The 21,202-nt window shown below is 52.7% G+C and overlaps 2 protein-coding genes across 3 annotated transcripts; one reads left to right on the plus strand and one right to left on the minus strand.

Moving 5' to 3' along the window:
* Positions 1 to 124: 124 nt before the first annotated feature.
* Positions 125 to 5,595, minus strand: LOC144736222 (small EDRK-rich factor 2-like). Its single transcript, XM_078618836.1, has 3 exons — positions 5,385 to 5,595; positions 2,949 to 3,051; positions 125 to 1,772 (listed from the first exon to the last, which is right to left on the minus strand). Exons 1-3 carry the CDS (start codon positions 5,389 to 5,391, stop codon positions 1,679 to 1,681), a joined length of 204 nt encoding a protein of 67 aa, XP_078474962.1. The 5' UTR covers positions 5,392 to 5,595; the 3' UTR covers positions 125 to 1,678.
* A 328-nt stretch (positions 5,596 to 5,923) lies between these two features.
* On the plus strand, positions 5,924 to 20,641 carry FKBP8 (FKBP prolyl isomerase 8). 2 transcript variants are annotated; one of them, XR_013588739.1, is made up of 11 exons: positions 5,924 to 6,058; positions 8,071 to 8,419; positions 9,283 to 9,433; positions 10,433 to 10,602; positions 10,908 to 10,996; positions 13,178 to 13,401; positions 14,077 to 14,252; positions 15,039 to 15,116; positions 15,710 to 15,847; positions 17,593 to 20,224; positions 20,294 to 20,641. XR_013588739.1 is itself a non-coding variant. In XM_078618838.1 (10 exons), the coding sequence occupies exons 2-10, from the start codon at positions 8,087 to 8,089 to the stop codon at positions 17,677 to 17,679; spliced, it is 1,446 nt and encodes a 481-aa protein (XP_078474964.1). In that variant the 5' UTR covers positions 5,924 to 6,058; positions 8,071 to 8,086; the 3' UTR covers positions 17,680 to 20,641. The 2 variants fall into 2 exon arrangements, 1 of the variants encoding a protein (XP_078474964.1); XM_078618838.1 differs by having other exon boundaries at positions 17,593 to 20,641.
* The last annotated feature ends 561 nt before the right edge of the window (positions 20,642 to 21,202 follow it).

Raw genomic sequence — 21,202 nt, forward strand, 5'->3', positions numbered from 1 at the left:
GCTCGCACAGTAACAAAAATAACTAGGAGGCAGACGCGCCGACCGAATTGTACACGATAAGCACACACGCGCACACACACGCTTTTGCCTCTAAGTCCATTTAAAACGGACGCCAAACAGCCCGGACATTCTTTGAAACTTTATTCATTATATTGGGAAAATAAAGCTATAGACAGGAAAAACCGGGTGGGGGGTGGGCGCTGTGGCTACTTCGTCCTAAGGTTACACACGCGCGCACACGCTACAAATTTAAAAACAAAACCGCAAGCGTGGGGGGGGGGGCATGCACTGCAGATACAGAGGATTAACAACGCTAGTTCGCATATAGCATGGCTACACAATGGGAAAGGCAGCAGGGTCAGCAACAACTTTTGTAAAAGAGCAAGGGGTGGGGGGGGGAAGCTGCATGGAAGATGTGTTGCATGGGGTGGGCTCACAAACAACTTCGTCATGCCATAGTTGTCACTCGCAACAGCGCGCCAAAGGATTACACACACAAGACGTTGCTTGTTTAGTCGCATTTCGTTACGCACCCTCTTCAGTGCCTCAACGCGATTCTGAAAATAAATGGTCGGTGTTGTACGGGCTGACTTTGGCGAGGGCGCGCGACTTTTAAAAACGGATCTGCCTCAAGCGCAAAACCAGGGGGTGGCTACAACTACCCCTTTCCTCCCCACCACGCACAGACGTGACCAATGATTCGATACTCTTACGAGTCTAGCCCGGCTTGGGGGTTGGGGGTTGGGGTCTTTGCTACGTACTTCCTGTGGGAGACGTAGTAGGAGCACATGCGTAGGGTTAAGGGGGGGGGCGTGTTCATTGCAGAAGCCTCAACCCCCTTCCCCGCCCCCGTTTTCCACCACGTGTGCATGCATCTAACCAGAGGGGGTGACACTCGTGGGGTGGATTGGGGGGGGGGATGCAATGAAAGAGTAAAACAATTCCACGCAAGACAAAAGGAACTAAGAGTTTAAACATCTGACAATTTCTGACCAGAAGGGAGAGGCAACCCAACAACAAGCGGCTCTTGCCTTGACCGTGCCTGCCCTAGGCCGTTCGTGTCTCGGGCTGCCCGACGCGATTCTGGATCTTCATTAATGGAAAAGGGGGAAAAGATATTAAAGTTACGTTGTGCACAGTCACAGTGACGCGGCTTAATACAATGCCAATGCAGGGACGTCACCAGAGCTCTGTAATGTCACGCCGAAGGTCTGTTAGGATGTCGCCAACAAAGCTGCTCGCTCACGTCGGCCAGCCCGAGATGAGTCGCAGACGCACATCCCCGGCTACGTAACCGCATCACGAGAGAACCGTTTATTTCTTGGGCTGCGTTCTCCTTTCGTGGACCAAGGGGGCGAGGGTTGGGGGGAGGGGGGGCTTCGCCATCATCACGACGATGGCGGCGGTGGACGCGGGGCGACACCCGGCCACACCCCGCCGACGAAAATCTCACGTTAGGGGGCTGGGACGATCGTTCGGGGTCTCGGGTCGAGTTAGGAAGAGGATGGAGTGGGGGGGGGGGGAGTGATGACTCAAGGTGGACTGGTGGTGGAGCAGCCAGGTGAGATGAGCGCGTCGGCCCGCCGTGGAGCCACTCGTGAGTGCGTGGCGCTCACCACCCCCACCCCCTTCCTCTCCCCCTCCCCCGAGACCCCTCTGCATCGCTCGGCCCCGCTCGTTATTCCTTCCCGCCGGCCGCGCCACCGCCGCCGCCGCTCTCCTTGGGCTCCCCCGCCGCTTTCTGCTGCTTCTGCTGCATGATCTCGGCGTCCCTGCGGAGATGGCGAGGAGTGCGCGCGCCACCCATTTACACGGCACCGCGGTTCACGCGAGTAATGGACGTTGATTCGTGAGCTGCTGTGGTAGGCCTTTTAAAAGCCTTGTGGGAGGCCTCGATTGGGTGCACAATGACGCACTGGTTCTCTTTGCATCGAATTTCGCTAGAACAATGGAACGAATAAAGCTGTACTGAAACGGATTACAAATTACGATGTCAGACGTGGAGGTAAAAATCGAAGCCCAAAGAATTGCAACCCCATAACACACCTGGGGTCAATTCTAATTACAAATACAGCAGCATTAAGATGAACATTACATATTCTTGGTTCTTTCGGTAAAGTCACGTAGAAGGGAAATAATAAAATAATAAATATAAAACAATAAAAATTCTCACGACGTTTCGACTGCAACACACGCAATCATCATCAGGTGTGAAATCCACAGCAATCCACACCTAATGATGATTGCTTGTGTTGCAGTTGAAACGTGAGAATTTTGATTGGTTTTTATTTTTATTATTTTATTATTTCCCTTCTAAGTGATTTTACCGAAAGAACCAAGAATATGAATCCCTGCAGTCACAAAAGCTTTAAATCGAAATGCACATTACAGTTGACATCACACTGCGATTCCCGTCCGTTGCCAATTACACAATAAAGCACAATCGCAACGACTAACTTCAATCAGAGCTGACACTGCCCCTATAACTGTAAAATACTAAACACATGGACTCCTCTACTTATGAACACTCGACTTACGAACTTTCAGAGATACGAACTAACCTGTCTGTACGTAAGTTCAACCGCCACAACAGATGGCGGTGGTGGCATCTACATCTGTAGAACGTGAAGAACAGGTGGCACATACAGGAGATTATACAACTTTGAAAGCCATTCCCCATGTTTAGTGTGCACGTCGTAACAACACGCTTGGATTCGACAGGCGTAAAAAGTTGGACGTACAAACACAAATCGACTTACGAGCAGACCTCTGAAGCCTAACTCGTTCGTAAGTAGAGGAGTCCCTGAATATATAATTGGTGACGTTTCAGGCAATGGCCCTTCTCCATCAACACATAGGCCAGGACGGGTGGCCGCCACGCGTGAGAGAGAGAGCTGGAGAGGGAGTAGTTGGGAGAGGCCAGTGGGCGGTAGTGACTGAGAGCGCACCTCTGCTTGCGAGCGGTGGCTGAGAGGCCGTCTTCCTTCTTCTTGCCCTTCTCAGAATTCTTCTTCATGTTCTTGGCGCGGGCGAGCTCGCGCTGGTTTCCGCCTGAGGGTGGTTTGGGGGTGGAGGCGATGGCACACGGTTACTTGACAAGTAACGGTCAATCGGCTCGATATCCGATTTTTTGTTTGTTAATCGATACAATGATAACATAAAACGAACGTGCGAGTCTTTGCGATGGAATATTCGGTCCAAAAAAACGTGCCAATTTACTGCTTCAGCACCACGCCGGTGTGTTGGGAGAGAAATCCACAACATTTAACAATCTGGTGCATCGTTTATGATCAAGTCGTGCTCGCCAAAACGTAATTTAAACTTTGTCTAAAGTATATGCAAATGTTCGGTGACCTAGGTTCGATTCCCCGGTTCTGACTCCCCACCCTTCAACACGCAAGAACCCTAACTCCTAAACCCAGTGGGCTGCAAGGTGGTCAGTACCCCGAGATAGATGAGAGATTGTGAACCCATCTGTGAGGACTGTTAAGTGATCCACCTCCGGTTATTCTAATTTACTCCCACACACTAAACTATTACCAAACTATTTTTTTTCTTTTACCAGGTAAGGCCCACTGAGCTATGTAGCTCTTTTTCAGAAGCGACCTGGCCACAAATGATAGCTCAACGAAGTGGCTTATCACGTGTAAATGTATAGCGGCCAAATACTCCAAACCAGTGATTCTTAATCTTTATTGCAGCCCCCTTTGGTTGTCCGAAAGGGCATCTCGCACCCCCAGGGGGTGCGTGCACCCCAGCTTAATAACCTAAATGCGTGATGTTGATGCTAAACGTGGAGGGAAAAACCAGAGCACCCGGAGAAAAATCCACGCGACCACGGGGACAGGGACATGGAAACTTCAAATATACAGCAGCAGGCGTCAGGGTCTGGATCGAACCGACGACCTCCTGTATACCAGGCGAGGGAGTTAACATCTCGCCACAGTGGAACCCTACAACACTCCTGCTAAAACTCCTGATGTGGGGGAAGGACAACAAACTAATCGCAAAAAAAACCAGGGTTAGAGTTGGTTTAGGATTAAGGTTGGAGTCTAGGGATGAAGCTAATGACAGCTGATAACCTAGACAGCTGTATTTTACCATGAAATCAGCGGGGACAGTAGTCGTCTCGGCCTGGCAACGTACGGTGCAAAAGAAGTTCAATATACATACTGCCCATAGACTCAACACTGCACCTCCGATTAACATGGTTGGCTACGTACCGGTGTGAACGAAGGTCAACATACATACTGCACATAGACTTAACACTACCCATAGACTCAACACTGCACCTCTCATTAGCGCGGTTGGTTACGTACGGTGCAAAAGAAATTCAACATACACACATTTACACCCTTTTACATTGCGCGAACCCTTATGCCCTTCATCATCACCTTTATATCTTAGCACTGATTTCCATGTCCCTCCTTTACCATGAACCCTAATCGCTGACCCCCTTAACTGGAATCCTAACCGCTAAACCAACGAATACCCCCAACGGCCTCATCCCCTACATTGTAACTTTAACCCTAAATCATAACCCCCATCCCCCACTACTTTGTAACCATTAACCATGAACCTACACGCATACCTGTCAACCCCTTATCAGTGCCCCTACCAGACCTTATTGGTCACTCCGTGCCCCTTACAAAATCCCATCGCAAGGACAGAGAAACGCAAAGCTTCAAATCAAGATTAAACACAAACAAATACAGTATATAACACGTTTTTTTGTTGCCCTTTTGAAACGGCTGTAGGTCGTATGGACCTGAAAACTCAATTTCCCTGTACAAGAATACGGGTAAACAATATTGGTTAACATGTATGCCACAGAGAATAGGTTTTCCCCTATTTTCTGGCAACAAAACAGTTGTGTTAAGATGTTAAACCACCAATCTGAAACCTTTTACAAGGAATCATGTCTGCATTAACCACAATACTTGTGGTCAGAATGCAAGCAAAATACCGTACTCTAATAATATATGCATTGTCTAGAAAAAAGGGGGAAAAAACTATTCTCATATTTTGGAACTGGCAAAGGAGGTCCCATAAGGTACGCTACTACAAAATACACTTATACACTACACTATACACTACACTCTAAAATGTGCCCCTATTGAAACGGCTCTACGTCGTATTGATCCGAAAACTCTATTTGCCTGCACAAGAATACGGGGGGGGTATAATAAAAACCCTACCTATGTGTTGACAGCTATGGAGCACGTCTTAACAAAAACAACAACACAACTTCAAATCAAAATGAAAAACAACACATTTTAAACCCTAGTCCGGATTGGCGCGGCCAGTACGCCGATCCGCGTCACCATTTCTAACCGCCCCCCATCCTCCGCTCATCTCGAATCGTGGCGGGGAGCGCGACTCACGGGTCATCGTCGTCGTCGTCGAGTTCGTCGCGCGGCGCCGAGCGACAGGAACGAGGGGAGCGCGAGCCGAAGGTGGCTGGAGGGAAAGGCGGGAGGGGCAAAGACGAAGGCGGTGTGAGAGAAAGATCAGCGCACACGAAGCTTCCCCAACGACTGCTGCTCCACGTCCCTACGACGATGGCGGCGAGTGACGTCACTTCCGTCTAGGGGGGAGTTTAGGGGCGTGGCCGTTCCGCAGGATGTGACGTAACGATCGAGATCGATTACGTGAGGGCGATTAATCGCCTTTATCGATTCCTCACGCAAAATCCGTGACAATTAACGGCATCCCGTTGAACAAAAAAAAAGAAATCGCTCGAAGCGCACGCGCGCGCGCGCGTGTCGTCGTATCGATTCGTGCGCGCGGAGAATCGAAATCAAAGAGAATCGATTACCTCACAGAAGGTGGGGGGGGAGAGATAGAGGGGTTTGGGGGTGGCGAATCGATTCACGAAGCCAAATCACGACACCGCGGATCGAACTTCGATTTCTCGATGCGAGCGGTGGAGGAATCGATCGGTGACGTCTAAAGGACGCGACCCGCGGCGAGCGGGGCGAGGTGGTGGAGGGGTCCCCGACTGAGGAGAGTTCTGGAAACGGGGTCGGGCGTGGGGGGGCCCCTAAAGCAGCGCCAGGTAGCCCCCCCCCCTCCTCCTCTTCTTCGTCTTCCTCCTCCTCGGTCGGTCACCTCCTTTGAGCTTCCACGCGCTGCCATCTTCAAGCGAGAGAGACGCAGGCCGCGCACGGCGCGTGACCCCCCCTTCTCGCTCTGTGATGCCCCCCCCCCTCACTCAGTGATGACCCCCCCCCCTCGCTTGGTGACCTCCCCCCTCGCTCTATGATGCCCTCCCCCTCGCTTGGTGCCCCCCCCTCGCTCAGCCGCCCCCCTCACTCGGAGGTCCCCCCCCCCTCACTCAATGATGCCCCCCCTCACTCGGAGGTCCCCCCCCCCCTCACTCTGTGATGCCCCCCCCCTCACTCGGAGGTCCCCCCCCCCTCACTCTGTGATGCTCCCCCCCTCGCTTGGTGCCCCCCCCCCTCTCGCCCGGTGATGTCCCCCCCCCCCACTCGCTTGGTGCCCCCCCCTCGCTCTGTGATGCCCCCCCCCCTCGCTTTGTTGTATATATTGTTTAAAAATATTAAATTAAATATTGTAAAATAATGAAAGTTAATTATGTTAAATATGTAAAAATGTGTAATTAAGTGTGATTACCTAAAAATGTGTACAAAGTGTAATTAATAATGTGTTTAAAAAAATTATGATTTATGTGTGTGGGTGTGATTATATTACGTGTGATTATGTGTTTGTGATTTTAGTTATTACGTGGTGCGAGTATTATGGGCCAGAGGTCGCAAACGCGTTTTGTTTCCTTACCCGTACCCGGCCGCACCAGGGTCGCAAACGGGCACCCGTACCCGGCCGGGTACAGGTAGCCGTTCCCTACCCGTACCCTACCCGAAATGAGTGACAAACGGTTACTCACCGGTGACTCACGGCCTACCCGTACCCGTACCCGGCCGGACCAGGGGCGCAAACGGCTACCCGTACCCGGCCGGGTACGGGTAGCCGGGTATCGGGTAGGGTACAGGTATCGGGTACCCGATTGCGACCTCTGTTATGGGCTCTCGTTGTCTAGGGGTATGTATGTGTGATTGTGATCATGTCAATGATTATCGCTTGAACAATAATGATTCTCGCTTGAACAATAATGATGTGTAATTATGACAGGTCTCGGGATTCGGATCTCACCGCAGGATACAGTTCCGTCATTTATGACTGATGCACGAGTGTCAGAAAGAAGCACTCAGAACCTGTTTTTAATCGAAGCAACTTTAATCTCACTGTCACATCAAACTCTTGTCAACAAGAATTAATAATAGCAACGGCAATACCCATGCAAATATACGTACTCATCAATCAATAGGAAATGACAAAAAAACAAGTATTGGCTAACATTCACGATCACGTGATAAAAAAAAAGGCAGGCTCTAAAATAGCAATATTCGTACGGAAATGCGTGTCCAAAAAAAGATGCCTATCAAATGGTCAGAAGCATCAACAATCGGATCTCACGATCACGTGATCAAAGAATACTTACAGGCTAAACCACAACAACTTTGTCAATATTATGAGACCTCCTTTACCAGTGGCAAAATATAGTAATAGGTTTTTACCTATTCAACTGGTACAAAAACTGACACCTTTATACAAGGCATCATGTTTGCAATAACCACAACACAAGCAGTCAAAATGCAAACAAAAAGAAACAACTCTGATGATGATAATGATATGCACTGTCCTTGAAGTTGATTGGTCCACACCCGAGACAGCTTTTCTTAGAGCCTAGTCTCCATTGGTGTTGGACCAGATGACGCCAAAAGGCGTACAACTCAAAGACAGCGCACTATCAGAGTATTGAGCATCTTTGACTGTGATGATGATGATGATAATGTGGATTGATTTCTGTTTACCCGTACGGATTTTCTGTTGCTTTATTTAACCATTAAAACCTCAAGGTATAAGTACGGTAGTCCAATGTGTTTTTCGATTCTTTTTTTTTCCCGTCCAAAAAATAGTTTAGCAAACTGGTGGAGCCTGTGTGGATTCCCACAGCTTCTCTACACCACCATCTGTGTGCGTGTGCAGGTGATAAAACCAGCAAATGGAGGGTGCGGTGTCCCCACCATCACCTCCGTCATCATCGCCACCGTCGTCACCATCGTCGTCGTCGGAGGAGGAGCAATTCCTCCACGTCTCCGCCCGCGATGTGCTCGACCCGGATGAGCAACAGGCGTCCGCAGAGGACACAGGCCGTCGGGAGGAGAAGGAGCAGGAAGGGTCCAAGTCGGTAGAATGCGCGGGGGGAGAGGAGGAATGGCGCGACCCCAGCGATAAGGTGGTTCAGCCCACTGACGACCGAGGAGTGGAGTTGGAGGATGACGATGATGACGACGACGACACAGGAATGCCCCCTCTCGAAGACACGAAGCTGTTGGTGAGTTCTTCTAGATCGAACGTGTGTCTTATTTTCACCCAATCATCTGAGTTGCCATGTCAGGCCGGGTAGAGGGGGCTAAACGGGCATGGCACAGGTTAGAGAAGATAGGGGCTGATTTAGTACAGGAGGATGTGGAGCTGATTGGACTTGCCAAAGACCGGTACCGATGGTGTCAAGATCAGCTTCTATGGAGGAGGCTCTTGACAGTCGCTATTGGGCAGTTGGAGGCGGTCGCTCTCCAACAACAGCGGATGGTAGAGGAGCGACACTCAAAACAACGAGCGGAGTGCTCGGCAGTTAAAACGCAGCAAGTTGGCACAGTAGGGAGCAAAGGTGGTGCATCTGCCAGTGATCTCAGTCAACCTATAGGACCAGGGTCTGTTCCGTGACCTCTTCCTCCCAGCAAGCCTCCAACATTTTGCATCGCCTCAAAGGGGATGTCACCGCCACTTAAGTGGCAAATGGGGGCTATTACTGCTGTGTGAATGTGTACATACCTATCTGCTTATAAATGAATGTGTGCTGTGTACATGTGTACGCGCGGACTTACAGGGAGCAGTACTGTAGCGGTTGTCGCACCGCGATTGTGAACCCAGTGACGTGAGTTTTATTCCTGGCCAAGGCCAACACCAGCGGCAAGTGATGCCTGAGCCCATCCTGGGCCGTGTGTGTACATCACTACTGGGGAGACAAAGGCAGGCGGATGTGATGCTAGCCACACTACCCCCACAGCTACTCAATATTATCACTTGCCCTGAATGTTAAAGGCTCAGGTGGGGATATTTGTCTACATGTGAACCTATATCCATTATGAATGCGTAATGTACGAACCTATGTCCACGTGCGTGTGTGTGACCCAGGCTAGCGGCAGAGAAGCGCCGCCATCCTACGAAGACGGAGATGGTAAATCTGGAGATTCCGGCCAAGTCCCAGGGCCCAGACCGGACCCCGCAGGAAACACAGACTCCACCGCCGCCACCGCCGCACTTGACCAGTGCATGGATGTGTTGGGTGGGTTTCGGAGGGCTCAAGTTCTCGCCGAATGTCTTTCCTGGTTCCTCTGTTGGACTGGCGTGGGCAGCACGTGACACGTAGGGAGAGATGTCCCGGATGTGGTGTGCGCGGTGCACGGAATGATTTTCTGGCTGGCTTACACGGACAGACCCGGCTGAAATAAAGGTCAGGGTGGGGCGGGGGGAGGTGGGGGTTAATGCTAGGCCGAGGCAGCAGCGCTGTTATGTGGGATGACTGCTCTCACTCGAGCATGTGGAGAGCGAGGGGACGGCCGGGTGGCGTGGGAGTCGGAGTGCCGAGGTGGCACGTGTGTGTGTGTGTGTGTGCGTGGGGAGCGGTGGTGTAGCGGTTAGCGCGCTGCCCTACGAACCTAGCGGCCCGAGTTCGATTCCCACTCACGGCCAACACCAGTGACAATATTTTGAACCGGTCCTGGGCCTCCCTTAGGTCGACTCTGTCTCAAATGAGTACCTGGTGCGATGTGTTAACATGGCCACTAGGGAGAAGAAGGCAGCTGGGCGTGGTGCTGGTCACCGACCCCCTCGTGTACCGTTCTGGCCTCCATGGGTGCTCGCTTAAACACAACTTGCCCCAACAGTCTGTTACAGGCTATACGGGGGATCTTTGTCTGATTTTTTTGTGTTCGCGTAAATCTTTTGGAAGAGCGGTCGTGCAGCGGTTGGCGCACTATTTCGGCAAAGCCGAGTTCGTATTCCCGCTCGTGGCCAATGTCCTGGGCCTCCCCTAGCTCGACTCTGACTTAAATGAGTACTTTGTGCAGTGTGTATAAAAGGTGAGTACTAGGGAGACGAAGGCCGTGGTGCTGGCCACCCACCCCATTGTGTAGCCGTGCCACCCTTCATAGGTGCTACTCGCTAACAGCACTTGCCCCAACAGTCTGTTCAGGCTATACGGTGGATCTTTGTCTTCGTGCAAGTCTCGCTAAGTTTCACCCTCCCGTCCCCCCTATCACCTGCGTTGCCGTGGCGACTGCAGGTAACGGGCTGCTCAAGAAGAAGGTGATCAGGGAGGGGCAGGGAGACGAGTCACGGCCGCAGCGGCGACAGGAAGTCACGATGCGAGTGAAGAGCATGCTGGGAGACGGCACAGTGGTGGATGAGCAGGAGGCGCTGCGCTTCACCATCGGAGATGGAGACGTCATCCAGGTGAGGGCGTCCACCCCTACCCAACCCTACCTGGTTCCTTGATGAAATTTGATGGTCTCTGATTATTCCTGATGGCTCGTGGGCTCTGTATGATTCTCGTTGGCCTTAATGGTCCCTGATGGACTTCCGATTAGCGCCGCAGTTGGCTACGTACGGAGCGAAAGAAGTTCAACATGCATGCATACATGGCCTCAAATAGTCCGTGATGATCCCTGACGGTCCCTTAGACTCTTTGACGGTTTCTGTTGGCTCATTTTGATCCCCATTGGTCTTTGTCTTTGGTGGGTGCGTGTGTCTGCGCTTAGGCCTTGGATCTTTGTGCGGAGCTGATGGCCTTGGGGGAAGTCGCCGAGATCACGACGGATGCCAAGTACGCCTATGGAGCACTGGGCAGGTGAGCGGCTTGGTGTTGGGTGAGGGGGGGGGCATTGGGAGGCAAGCCACAGCTCCGTGCCAGCAGCCCAGAGGTCGCAACCGGGTACCCGATACCCGTACCCTACCCGATACCCGACTACCCATACCCGGCCGGGTACGGGTACCCGTTTGCGACCCTGGTGCGGCCGTGAGTCACTGGTGAGTCACCGTTTGTCACTCATTTCCCAACGTCTTGTCTCTTCTCACAATTCAAGTTCCTAGAATCAACCCACCCGCGCCTGCAACATGGCTTCATCCCAGAGGTCGCAATCGGGTACCCGTACCCTACCCGATACCCGGCCGGGTACGGGTAGCCGGGTATCGGGTAGCCGGGTATCGGGTAGGGTACGGGTACCCGATTGCGACCCTGGTGCGGCCGGATACGGGTACGGGTAAGGAATCAAAACCCGTTTGCGACCTCTGCAGCGGCCGCTGCTGCAACCTCTCAGCTCTGTCGCTAAGAGCGCTGAGTCGGTACCGCTGAGATCCGGGGTTCGAGTCTAGGTCACAGCCACCTGCGATTTAAAACTGGGGTCTCAAACGTAGCACGCTTGCCCTATGTACGGCGCGAAAGAAGTTCTGCATACATACAGTCAGTGGATGATCTCACGCCCGGGTCACCAATGACATTAATTTGGCTCCGCTCTTAATTTGGCTACAGGTTTGAGAATAAAAATAAAAATTCGGTTTGACTTGCGCGACGGACAATTACTGTCGGTCGTAGAACAGGTGGGAAAAGTATGTCGTCCCTACTGTGTGAACCGCAGGTCACTGGATGGGAACTCGGAGGTAGCTCTGTGAAATCCGCTTCTGTGGGTCGTTGTGGAACACGGAGGGTCGCACTGCTCTGAGAGAGTTCCGAGTGGGTTCCCAGCCTCTTGTTTTGGTTTAGAGATGCAGGGAATTGTGGGTAGAGACCTGACGGGCAAAGTGCCGTCTGACACAAGTCTTGATTGAGGAAAAAAATTTAATCATGGTGCGTCGTGCTCTGACGATTTCGGATAATGACGCCGATGATGATGATGGCCGAATGGATGACGAAGATGCCAAGGGAACTTGTACCACGTACAGTACTCGCTCACTCTTGTAGAGAACAACTCGAGTTACCAATTCCCGCTAACAATTTCCCGAGCTCTGCAGTCCTCTCTGTATTCTAGGATGATGTTGCCATCCAGTTACAGTGGAACCCCTCTTAATGACGGTAATTGGTTCCACGAAACGGGTGATTTGGTCGTAAAGCGAGTTTCGGAAATGCATGTTAAAGGATGAATTTATTCCGATTGCATTGCAAGCTAACCTTTTTCACCCAAAAAATACTTTATAATATTTTGTAACAATGGATATTAATACATAAAGATACTACCAACATTATAAACACACAATATTAAAAGAAACATGGTTAATGCATTACTTCATATTTACTGTACTTAAAACAAAATTTTTACCTTCGGCAAAAAAGATGACTGGTAGACACTGAATGTAAACAATGCCCCAACGCTCATGAATGGATGTCACCCATTGGCCGAGGCCTGGTCAGACCACTTTGGAGCTCGCTGATTGGCCGAAATTGGCGGTCACGTGCTCATCTTTAAGCCATCTTGAATGGAGGAATTGTCGGTAAGTGAACACATTGGGCTCTATGGAAGCCCATCTTTAAGCCATTAGTCGTTAACAGGGGTTGTCGTTAAGAGGGGTTCTGCTATACACTGCACTACTATACACTGCACTACTATACTATACACTACACTACTATACACTACACTACTATACACTACACTACTATACACTACACTATACACCACTACTATACACTGCACTACTATACACTACACTATACACTACACTACTATACACTACACTACTATACACTACACTACGATACACTACACTACGATACACTACACTATACACTGCACTACTATACACTGCACTACTATACACTGCACTACTATACACTGCACTACTATACACTGCACTACTATACTATACACTACTATACACTGCACTATACACTACACATTGGGCTCTATGGAGTCCCGTCGTTAAGCGATTAGTCGTTAACGGGTGGTCGTTAAGAGGGGTTCTGTGCCGAGTATTTCCACGCGGTGTTGACGATGATGACGACGACGATCAATGCCGCCGTGGGCACCTGTGCGCACAGCCTCGGGGTGCCGGCGGTACCGGGCGGTGCCACGCTGGTGATGGAGGCGGAGCTGGTGGCGGTGAGCGACGCGCTGGACGCGGCCTCCCTCCCCGTCGACGACCGCGCCGCCCTCGCTCACCGCAAGCGCGAGCGCGGGAACCACTACTTCCAGCGCGGCGACTACACGCACGCCATCGCCTCGTACGACCGCGCCATCAAGATCGCCGACACGGAGAGCTCCGGTGAAGCGCGCAGCCGCCGCACTGTTGTCACCGTACGCTAGCGTCGTCATCCGTCATCGGTTATTATTTGGTTGGGATATGCTAAGAGCGATCGCCGTTCTCCCACCCCACCCGCCCACCTCACCGTCTCCTACTGTGAAAACTTGTCAGGGCCTTGCTGAAAAAGTTGTGATACTCGATGAGGCTTTCTTGGGTAAACAAATGGGATCCTGAATTTTGATTTAAAGCTTTCGTGACTGCAGGGATTCATATTCTTGGTTCTTCCGGTAAAGAACGAACCAAGAAAAATGGGATCCTGATAAAGATCGTCGATTTCATCGCCGGTTTTTCCGTTGTAAATAATCATCATCCATCGGCATTGTCGTTGGCTTCATTCGTTTATTATTCCGACATCCATCCATGATCATTATTTGTCGATCCATCGTCATAATCATCATCCATCCTCTAACCATCATCATCATCCATATTTTAATGACCATCATCATCCATTCTATAACCATCATCATCAGCATGATCCACCCATTATCGATCTTCAACGTAACGTTGAGCATACCTAAATTGCACCGCACGGTGGCCGTGCACGCGAACGTGACCGACGCGTAACGGCCGCTCGTTTCTCTACCCACAATCCCTTCACCACCACCGCCCCACCACTCGTTGACGCGGGTGCGGCAGTGGCGAGTAGCGAGGACGAGGACCGCTCCCCGCTGCTCGACGTCAAGCTCAAGTGCCTCAACAACGTGGCGGCCGCGCAGCTGCGCCTGGACCAGCGCGACGCGGCGCTGAGGTCGTGCGAGGCGGCGCTCGCCCTGCAGCCCGACAGCGTCAAGGCGCTCTTCCGCAAGGGCAAGGTGGGTGGGGAGGGGGGGGGGGGGAGGGGGGGGGGTAGTGGGGGGGAAGGGGGGTGGGGAGTGGGGGGGGGAAGGGGGGGGGGTTGACGGGACAGGCTCGCCCCACCGATCGCCCTCCCGCCTGCCCCGTGATGCTCGCTCATTTGCTCGCTCGCCTGACGCTCTCGTATGTATGTATATTCAACTTCTTTCGCGCCGTACCTAGCCAACCGTGCTAATCGGAGGTACAGTGTTGATACTATGGGCAGTGTTGAGTATGGGTAGTGTTAGTCTGTGTGCAGTGTTGAGACTATGGGTAGTGTTAGTCTATATGCAGTATGTACGTTGAACTTATTTTACGCTGTACCTAGCCACCCGTGCTAATCGGAGACTGAACGCTTACTTGCCTAGCGCTCTCTTGCTCGCTAATTTTTTTTGCTCACTTTGCCATCGGCTCACTCCCCTCCCTACTCGCTCACTTAACCAGTCACTCAATTGTCCATTCGTTTACTCTCCCGCTCGATTCTTTGCACGCTCGTCCGTCCGTCCGATCCATCGCTCACCCTCTCGCTCCCCCGACCTGGGTGGGAGTGCCTCTATGGCCAACACTTACCCGTGTCCCCCCCCCATCCCAGAGGTCGCAACCGGGTACCCGATACTCGTACCCAGCCGGGTACGGGTGTAGGGTACGGGTACGGCCGGGTACGGGTACCCGTTTGCGACCCTGGTGCGGCCGGGTACGGGTAAGGAATCAAAACCCGTTTGCGACCTCTGCCCCACCCCCACTCCGTGTGTCACAATGGACAGGTTTTGGCACTGCAAGGGGAGTTCTCGCAGGCCGCAGACACGCTCAGGAGGGCCCTCAAGCTTGAGCCGTCGAACAAGGTGCCTGCGGAGAAACACGGCGTCACTCGCGTCACATCCGCGTTCCTCACCCCCCACGCAGACTCTGCACCATCCTCGTGGAAGACCAGTGACAAGCAGCAATCTCTGCTTGCTCACAATAGATGACTTATTCATCCCTCTATGTAATGAGGCGTCTCGGGATCTCACGTGTCGTCCACTGTGGAGCAGACTGCGCGCGGCATTTTTCGTTGAACTCACGCACGGCATTGACCATTGGCTACCACATTCAGATAAGCCCCTCCCCCTTCCCTCCCCCCTTAACTTGTATTTAAGAGCTTGCATCTTGGAATTTTGCCTCACTTGATACAGCAAATCTGGCTGTGACGGTCCCACCTGATGACGGAGACTTGTGTTGCCTCCGAAACGTCGTGATTTATTATTTAATTTCTATTATTTTTTCTATTATTTTTATTATTTATTTTTACCTACGTGACTTTACCGAAAGAACCAAAGAGTACGACTTTAGTTTATAGTTTGTAAAAAAACAGATTCCGAGCTACGACCGCGGAGAGCTGGGACACGCGCCCCTCTGGCGTCTCACCACCGCTGCCGTTGCGTGATCCTCGCGACAGACGATCCAGGCGGAGCTGCACAAGCTCAGGAGGCAGCGCAGCGAGCAGCAGGCCGAAGAGAAGACTCTGTACAAGAAGATGCTGGGCAACATGGCCGCGCCTGCCGACGAAGCGGAGCGCGGGAAGCCGGGCACCTGGGTGAGCACCCGCGCGCACGCTCGTAAAACAATCATCCACCACTGTGCCGTCTCCCAGCATGCTCTTCACCCACATCGTGACTTCCTGTCGCCGCCGCGGCCGCGACTCGTCTCCCTGCCCCTCCCCGAGCACCTACTTCTTGAGCAGCCCGTTACCTGCAGTCGCCACGGCAACGCAGGTGATAGGAGGGACGGGAGGGTGGAACTTAGCGAGAAGACAAAGATCCACCGTATAGCCCTGAACAGACTGTTGGGGCAAGTGCTGTTAGCGAGTAGCACCTATGAAGGGTGCCACGGCTACACAATGGCGTGAGTGGCCAGCACCACGGCCTTCGTCTCCCCAGTACTCACCTTTTATACACACTGCACAAAGTACTCATTTAAGTCCGAGTCGAGCTAGCCCTTAACAGACTGTTGGGGCAAGTGCCGTTCGCGGTTCACGCGAGGGGGTTTGGTGGCCAGCACCACGCCCGGCGATGTTTACACACCGCACCAGGTACTCATTTGAGGCCGAGTCGACTTAAGGGAGGCTCGGAAACCGATATTTGTCTGTTGGCCGCGAGTGGGAATAAAACTCGTGCTGTTAAATGAGCACCTGGTGCTGTGTGTAACCATCAGCGTTTGGGGGACAAAGGGCGGCCAGGCGTGGCGCTGGCCACCCACTCCCAACATGTGGCACAGTGCCGGCCTTCATGGACGCTCGCGCACAGCCGGTCTAGGCTATATAGTGTGCTTTGTCTCTCTCGTATTTGTCCGCGTGTGTACGTGCGTGTGCACGTGCGTGTGTACGTGTGTGCGTGTGTACGTGTGTACGTACGTGTGAACGTGTGTACGTACGTGTGAACGTGTGTGCTCACCCGTGTCATCGTGGCGCCGTGCGTGCGTACGTGCGTGCGTACGTGTTCACCCGCGTTGTGGCGCCGTGTGTACGTGCGTGCGTGTGTACGTGTGTATGTACGTGCGTACGTGTGTACGTGTGTACACGCGTGCTCACCCGCGTCGTCGTGGCGCCGTGCGTGTGTACGTGTGTACGTGTGTATGTGCGTGCTCACCTGTGGCGCCGTGTGTGTGTACGTGCGTGCGTGTGTGCGTGTGTACGTGCGTGCTCACCCGTGGCGCCGTGCGTGTGTACGTGTGTACGTGCTTGCTCACCCGTGGCGCCGTGCGTACATGTGTACGTGCTTGCTCACCCCTGGCGCCGTGCGTGTGTGCGTGTGTACGTGTGTACGTGCTTGCTCACCCGTGGCGCCGTGCGTACATGTGTACGTGCTTGCTCACCCGTGGCGCCGTGCGTGTGTACGTGTGTACGTGTGTACGTGCGTGCTCACCCGTGGCGCCGTGCGTGTGTACGTACGTGTGTACGTGTGTACGTGTGTACGTGTGTACGTGCGTGCTCACCCGTGGCGCCGTGCGTGTGTACGTGTGTACGTGTGTACGTGTGTACGTGCTTGCTCACCCGTGGCGCCGTGCGTGTGTACGTGTGTACGTGCGTGCTCACCCGTGGCGCCGTGCGTGTGTACGTACGTGTGTACGTGCGTACGTGTGTACGTGCTTGCTCACCCGTGGCGCCGTGCGTACATGTGTACGTGCTTGCTCACCCGTGGCGCTGTGCGTGTGTACGTGTGTACGTGTGTACGTGCGTGCTCACCCGTGGCGCCGTGCGTGTGTACGTACGTGTGTACGTGTGTACGTGTGTACGTGTGTACGTGTGTACGTGCGTGCTCACCCGTGGCGCCGTGCGTGTAGGGCCTCCCCTGGAAGTGGGTCTTCGGAGCGGCCACAATCGCGCTGGGGAGCATCATCGTCTCCATCATCGTGGCAGCCAGGAGCTAGGTGGCGGCACCTCAACGCTCCCCATACGAACCTCCTCAACTGCTCCACAATCGCCCTGCGGCCCCTCCACGAGGGGGTAAACCCTTGCCTTCGGCGCCATCCCCCCCCCCCAAACCCTCCACACCTTCCGCACCCTCCACCAAGCACCTGACACCCTCCCGCCACACCCCACCCCTGATTCTCCTTGCCCTCTCCGTCGTATCCAGGTAAGCTCGGGCCCCCCCCCCCCCATGGCTTCCGTCTGCAGGTACCAGCAATGGCCAGAATCTGTTGCTGCCGGTCACGTGGTCTTGAGCGGAGGGCGAGTTGTTGGGTAGTGCGTGTTTATGGTGTTCGGCGTGGTATCCGACGGAGCGCTTGGGAGCGAAACGTCGGACATTGTGCCGAATTTCGATTTAAAGCTTCTTTCGTGACTGCAGGGATTCATCTTCTTGGTTCTTTCGGTAAAGTCACGTAGAAGGGAAGTAATAAAATAATAAAAATAAAACATAATAAAATAATTCTCACGACGTTTCGGCCACAACGCAAACCAGGTCTGTCGAGGCGACAGCGTCTCGACAGACCTGGTTCTTCACCTGAGGACGGCTGCTTGCGTTGTGGCCGAAGCGTCGTGAGAATTATTTTATTATGTTTTATTTTTATTATTTTATTACTTCCCTTCTACGTGACTTTACCGAAAGAACCAAGAAGATTGTGACGAATGACAAAGCACATCGGAGAGCCGAGCAGCACGACTGCGATGATCCCCGCGGTGGGTTTTTAACTCTTTGTCTTCCCACGTCTGAACATTTTTGGAAGTCTTGACACGGGGGTCGTTGTGGAGTAGGGGTTGTCGAGGTTGCAGCGCGTGTTCTTTAACGTCGCCGCTTCACTATCGTTTGTCAGTTGGTTCTTGTCTTGCGATAAATTCCTTGAATAATATGACGATAATGATAATTACCTTTTATTGTTAACCTCGGCTGTAACGACGTGGTGGGACACCGCCCAGAACTGAATATTTCACTATTTCCTGGGTCCGCTGGTAAGACCGGAGGAGGTGGCGCTTGACTTGGTATTCGCCACAATCCGCAGCCGGAGGTGTGTACTGGATGTGGTGTGCCGGGTGCGGAAATATGTTGCGGGGTCTTCAACTTGGGGGCAGATGCGGCTAAAATGAATCCCTGGACTCGAGAGCAGAATGCGGAGATCGTGCAATTCTGGCTCTCTGGCTTGTGTGGCTCCATGTGTGGCTCCGAAAAGTGATTATTCCAGAGGCCAACCTCTAAGGCAATAATAATCATCTGCTTCCTGCTGCTGCTGCTGCTGTAATAACGTATGCATGCACGGTCGTCGTCGTTTAACTAACCGCGTTAGTGGGGGTGGCAGCGACGTTATTCGTGCCTCGGTTAGTATCGAGCACTAAGGTTCACGAGGACACATGGGCATCTACGGATCACGCGTGGCAGAATGGATGTCGTATTTTGGATCGTGTGATTATTGGATCTGCGTCCCACTAGAGGCAGCTGTAAATGTCAGCCGAATCGCTTCGCTGAATTGGGTGTCGCGACGAATTTATGGGATTGTCCCACCCCGAAATCTCCAGTGCGTGCTTTGTGTTGTGATGACGCACACCCCAAGTGCACCTTCCTTGTACTTCACATGCAACCCAAGTAACTTTTACCCACCAATGCGCCCATGTCTTGAGTCGATTAATGGCTGAAACCGCACGGAACACATTGTTTTAGAAAATAACCCAAAAGTGAATAAAATTCTCAAGTGTAAAAAAAAAATCTACGGGGCAAGCTGGTCAGTCGTAAGGAACGCTTGCAAGCATTTTTCAGTCCCATCGAACCAGCGGCATAGCTGTTGATTGTGCCAGGCTCTGAAGGGATTAGGATGGGGGGGGGGGGTTAGGCGGGGGGGATGGTGCCCATTTCATTCCTTGTATTGGAGGCCGATGAGTTGAACAAAACCAAATAACCTGATTGCAAATGTGAATCTCTACAAGTGTGGGACCGGGTCCGCGTGAAACGCCCCTTCACGTGACGCGTTCAACGTTACTCCGGTGTAAAGTTCGTCGGAAATTCTACTGATTGGGCCCCTGGGCGTCTCGCGTGACCAGACTTTGTCTCTGTGGTCTGGGGGTGCGAGGTTGAGGGACTAAGTTATAACCAGGATCGAGTCGAGCCTGGTCAATTGTCCACCCATCCACCGGCGGTCATCTGCACCCGACTCTGGGTGCAGATGACCCTGGGTGGCCCCCTTGAGGAGAATCTTCACGCCTCCCGGCGCTTCACCAAAGTTGCTCGAACTGCAGCGCAGAGGTCGCAACCGGGTACCCGATACCCATACCCTACCCGATACCCGGCTACCTGTACCCGGCCGGGTACGGGTACCCGTTTGCGACCCTGGTGTGGCCGGGTACGGGTACGGGTAGGCCGTGAGTCACTGGTGAGTAACCGTTTGTCACTCGTTTCCCAACGTCTTGTCTCTTCTCACAATTCAAGTTCCTAGAATCAACCCACCCGCGCCTGCAACATGGCTTCATCCCAGAGGTCGCAATCAGGTACCCGATACCCGTACCCTACCCGTGCCCGGCCGGGTACGGGTAGGGTACGGGTACGGCCGGGTACAGGTACGGGTACCCGTTTGCGACCCTGGTGCGGCCGGGTACGGGTAAGGAATCAAAACCCGTTTGCGACCTCTGCTGCAGCGTTCCAGAGGACAGATGTCTCCGATTTCCCCGTGGCTGCTCATGGTACCAATTGCCTGGCCATCGCCCCCACCCCTTTCCCCCCCCCAAAAAAATTTAAGACCAAACTTTTTTTCCACCGTTTTTTTTTTTGCAAGCACATACACGTGTGTCTGGGGAATTAAAGAGGATTACTAGTTGTTGTTACGCGTCCTATTTAACGTTAATACTATGAATGATCTGTATAAATGTTTATCGAATTATTTGGAAATAAATTAATTACAGTCTGTGGATGGTGTCTTTCGAGTTGTGTCTGTGATGACAGTGGAATTCATTGCCGCTCGCGGTTGCCGTGCAGCATATTTTTAGGGGCGGGTGTTTGACCCCCAACGCTAATTGCAGAGGTTCACGGTTCAAGCCCAGTGGGCGCCCTGCTTAATACTGTGGAAGCATTTCCGTGACGACCTTAAAATGCACCTCAAGCGAAGTCGCGTAGATTCAAACAACCGGGAAATCTATGCTCTTGATGGACCATCATGGAGGGGCAAAATAAACAATGGAACTCAGCATTTTGAGGTCGAGTGAAGAGAGTTGATAGCCAGGAAAAGAGCACGCCTGGATGCACCGCCATGGGAGGTGCCGTATTATAAACATGGACGTGACCATGAAGATCTTCCTGAAATCGTTGGGACGAGCAGCGACGATATATTTCCACAAAACCAGATATCACCGGCTCCGGGAAGACACCTCATTCTCACAATCTCACCGGGAAGCGCTGCGTTGAAATGCCGGCTTGGTCACTAATCTTGCCGTCTCAAACGGTATCGGTACTCGCAGGGCCGGAGCGGCGGC

Source organism: Lampetra planeri, chromosome 59 (genome assembly GCF_965212315.1).
Source record: "Lampetra planeri chromosome 59, kcLamPlan1.2.h2, whole genome shotgun sequence".
Lineage (NCBI taxonomy): Eukaryota > Metazoa > Chordata > Hyperoartia > Petromyzontiformes > Petromyzontidae > Lampetra > Lampetra planeri.